At 59.7% G+C, this 2,028-nt stretch overlaps 1 protein-coding gene across 1 annotated transcript in view; it reads left to right on the top strand.

The window, feature by feature from the left end:
• Nucleotides 1–757: 757 nt before the first annotated feature.
• IGFBP7 (insulin like growth factor binding protein 7) overlaps nt 758–2,028 on the top strand; it is an 83,585-nt gene continuing 82,314 nt past the window's right edge. The window contains exon 1 of the mRNA XM_007457213.1: nt 758–1,260. Within this exon, the coding sequence (XP_007457275.1) occupies nt 786–1,260 (475 nt within the window). The 5' untranslated portion in view covers nt 758–785. The remainder of the gene's footprint in view (nt 1,261–2,028) is intronic.

Genomic DNA, 2,028 nt, shown 5'->3' with positions numbered 1-2,028 from the left:
CCTCACGGAATGACTGGTGAAAACTGGGGTGCTTTAGGGGCCTCAGTGGCACCCCCAGCTGTGCTCAGTTGTCCGGAGAGGTTTGATGGAGGTCCAGCACCACATATTATAGACTGAAGACATGACTTGTTCTCGCATGGGTTCCAGTACTCAGACTTAAAACTTGGCATAAGGAAGCAGTTATGAGGTGCTGAGAACAGGAGTGGTTGGCAACGGTTTGTCCTTTTAGCTTGGCACCCAAGACCACACCGGGCCTGTGGCCAACGGGGACACAAAATCCCCAAGCGGGGTTTGAAAAACTAATTGTTCTTAAAAGAGCTTCCCAAACCGCAGAGCAATCAACACTCAGGTCTCCCAGACTCACGGAGAATATAATGGATTACACATGGGGTCATCTCAAAGCTGTTGTTAATAAGTATGAATGCCCGGACTGCGAGAGGCGGGGGACCAGAGGGGAGGGAACTGTCTTCACTGCGGGAGAGCCCCAAAGGACGGGGTGCAGCCCTCGGGAGCAGGGGGCTGAGCGCCAGCCGGCGGGGTGCGCTCAGAGCCAAAACCAAAAGCGAAGAAGAGACGGAGCGTCCCCGGGCCCAGCGGATGCCCCGCCAGCAGGGGCGCGCTCGAGCCCCGCGGTCCCGGGAGGGGCGGTGCGGACGAGGCTGCCAAGCTCTAGCCGCCCGGGGGGTGTGGTTCCCGCAGCCCGGCCGGGCGGGGCGCCGGATTTAAAGCGCTGGCCGGCGGGACGCGGCTCACTCGCGCTCCCGCCGCAGTCAACGCTCCCCGCCATGGAGCGGCCGCCGCTGTCCGCCTTGCTCCTCGGCGCAGCCGGGCTGCTGCTCCTGCTTCTGCCCCTCTCCTCTTCCTCCTCTTCGGACGCCTGCGGCCCCTGCGAGCCGGCCGCCTGCCCGCCCCTGCCCCCGCGGGGCTGCCAGCTGGGCGAGACCCGCGACGCGTGCGGCTGCTGCCCGGTGTGCGCCCGCGGCGAGGGCGAGCCGTGCGGGGGCAGCGGCGCCGGCAGGGGGCACTGCGCGCCGGGCATGGAGTGCGTGAAGAGCCGCAAGAGGCGGAAGGGTAAAGCCGGGGCAGCAGCCGGCGGCCCGGAGGTGAGCGGCGTGTGCGTGTGCAAGAGCCGCTACCCGGTGTGCGGCAGCGACGGCATCACCTACCCCAGCGGCTGCCAGCTGCGCGCCGCCAGCCTGAAGGCCGAGAGCCGCGGGGAGAAGGCCATCACCCAGGTCAGCAAGGGCACCTGCGAGCAAGGTGGGCATGAGCGCTTTCCCCTCCGACTCCGACCCCGCCCCGCCGGGCGGGGAGAACCAGGCGCCCCCTTGCGGGGAAGAGCCGACAGGGCGTCCGCGGCCGGCGCACCTGGCTGGTTCACGCGGCTCCTCCCGTGGGCATCCGGGCAGACTCGGGGAGCGGGGAGTTGGGAGCGGCGTGATGCCGGGAGGGATGGGCGACGCCTCCCCTTCTCTTTTTTTGGTGGTTTTGAGAGTTTGGTGCGTGCGCCAAGAAAGTGAGGACTTGCAGGGCGAGTGTATGTATAGAAAAGATTTCCAGATACCACAGATTCTCCCGTCCCCAAAGCTCACCCAGCTCATGCTAACAGCCGGCAAGTCGATTCGCAAAAGCTGCCCCCACTCTTCTAGGAACCCAAAAATGTCATTTTCTCTCCATTCTTTCTTGGTTTGAGTGTATAGAGATGAAGTCAGGAGATAGGAGAAAGGCGTTTGACGATGAAATACAGTATAAGGACTTTCAGAGAGAAGTTGTTTGTCCCATGTTTGATTGGCTAGATTGTAAGAATTTTAAAATTTGGATTTCATGGTTTCTTAATATTAAGGAAAATAATTCACTTACTGGAAGTTACAGATTCTCAAACAGTAATCTAACTAGCTAATTATTTGTGGGCGAAAAAATACAAACTCTTTGAAGGATGTTTTTATGATGTCGTTTGTGTTGTGAACCTTATGACCATTTTGTTTTTCTTTTTCCTTTCTTGTGTAATTTGTCCCCAGGATGCACTGT

Source organism: Lipotes vexillifer, unplaced genomic scaffold (assembly GCF_000442215.2).
Source record: "Lipotes vexillifer unplaced genomic scaffold, Lipotes_vexillifer_v1.1 scaffold409, whole genome shotgun sequence".
In the NCBI taxonomy this organism is placed as follows: Eukaryota; Metazoa; Chordata; class Mammalia; order Artiodactyla; family Lipotidae; genus Lipotes; species Lipotes vexillifer.
The sequence above is the reverse complement of the archived record's forward strand: the minus strand, read 5'-3'. Positions and strand labels throughout refer to the sequence as shown.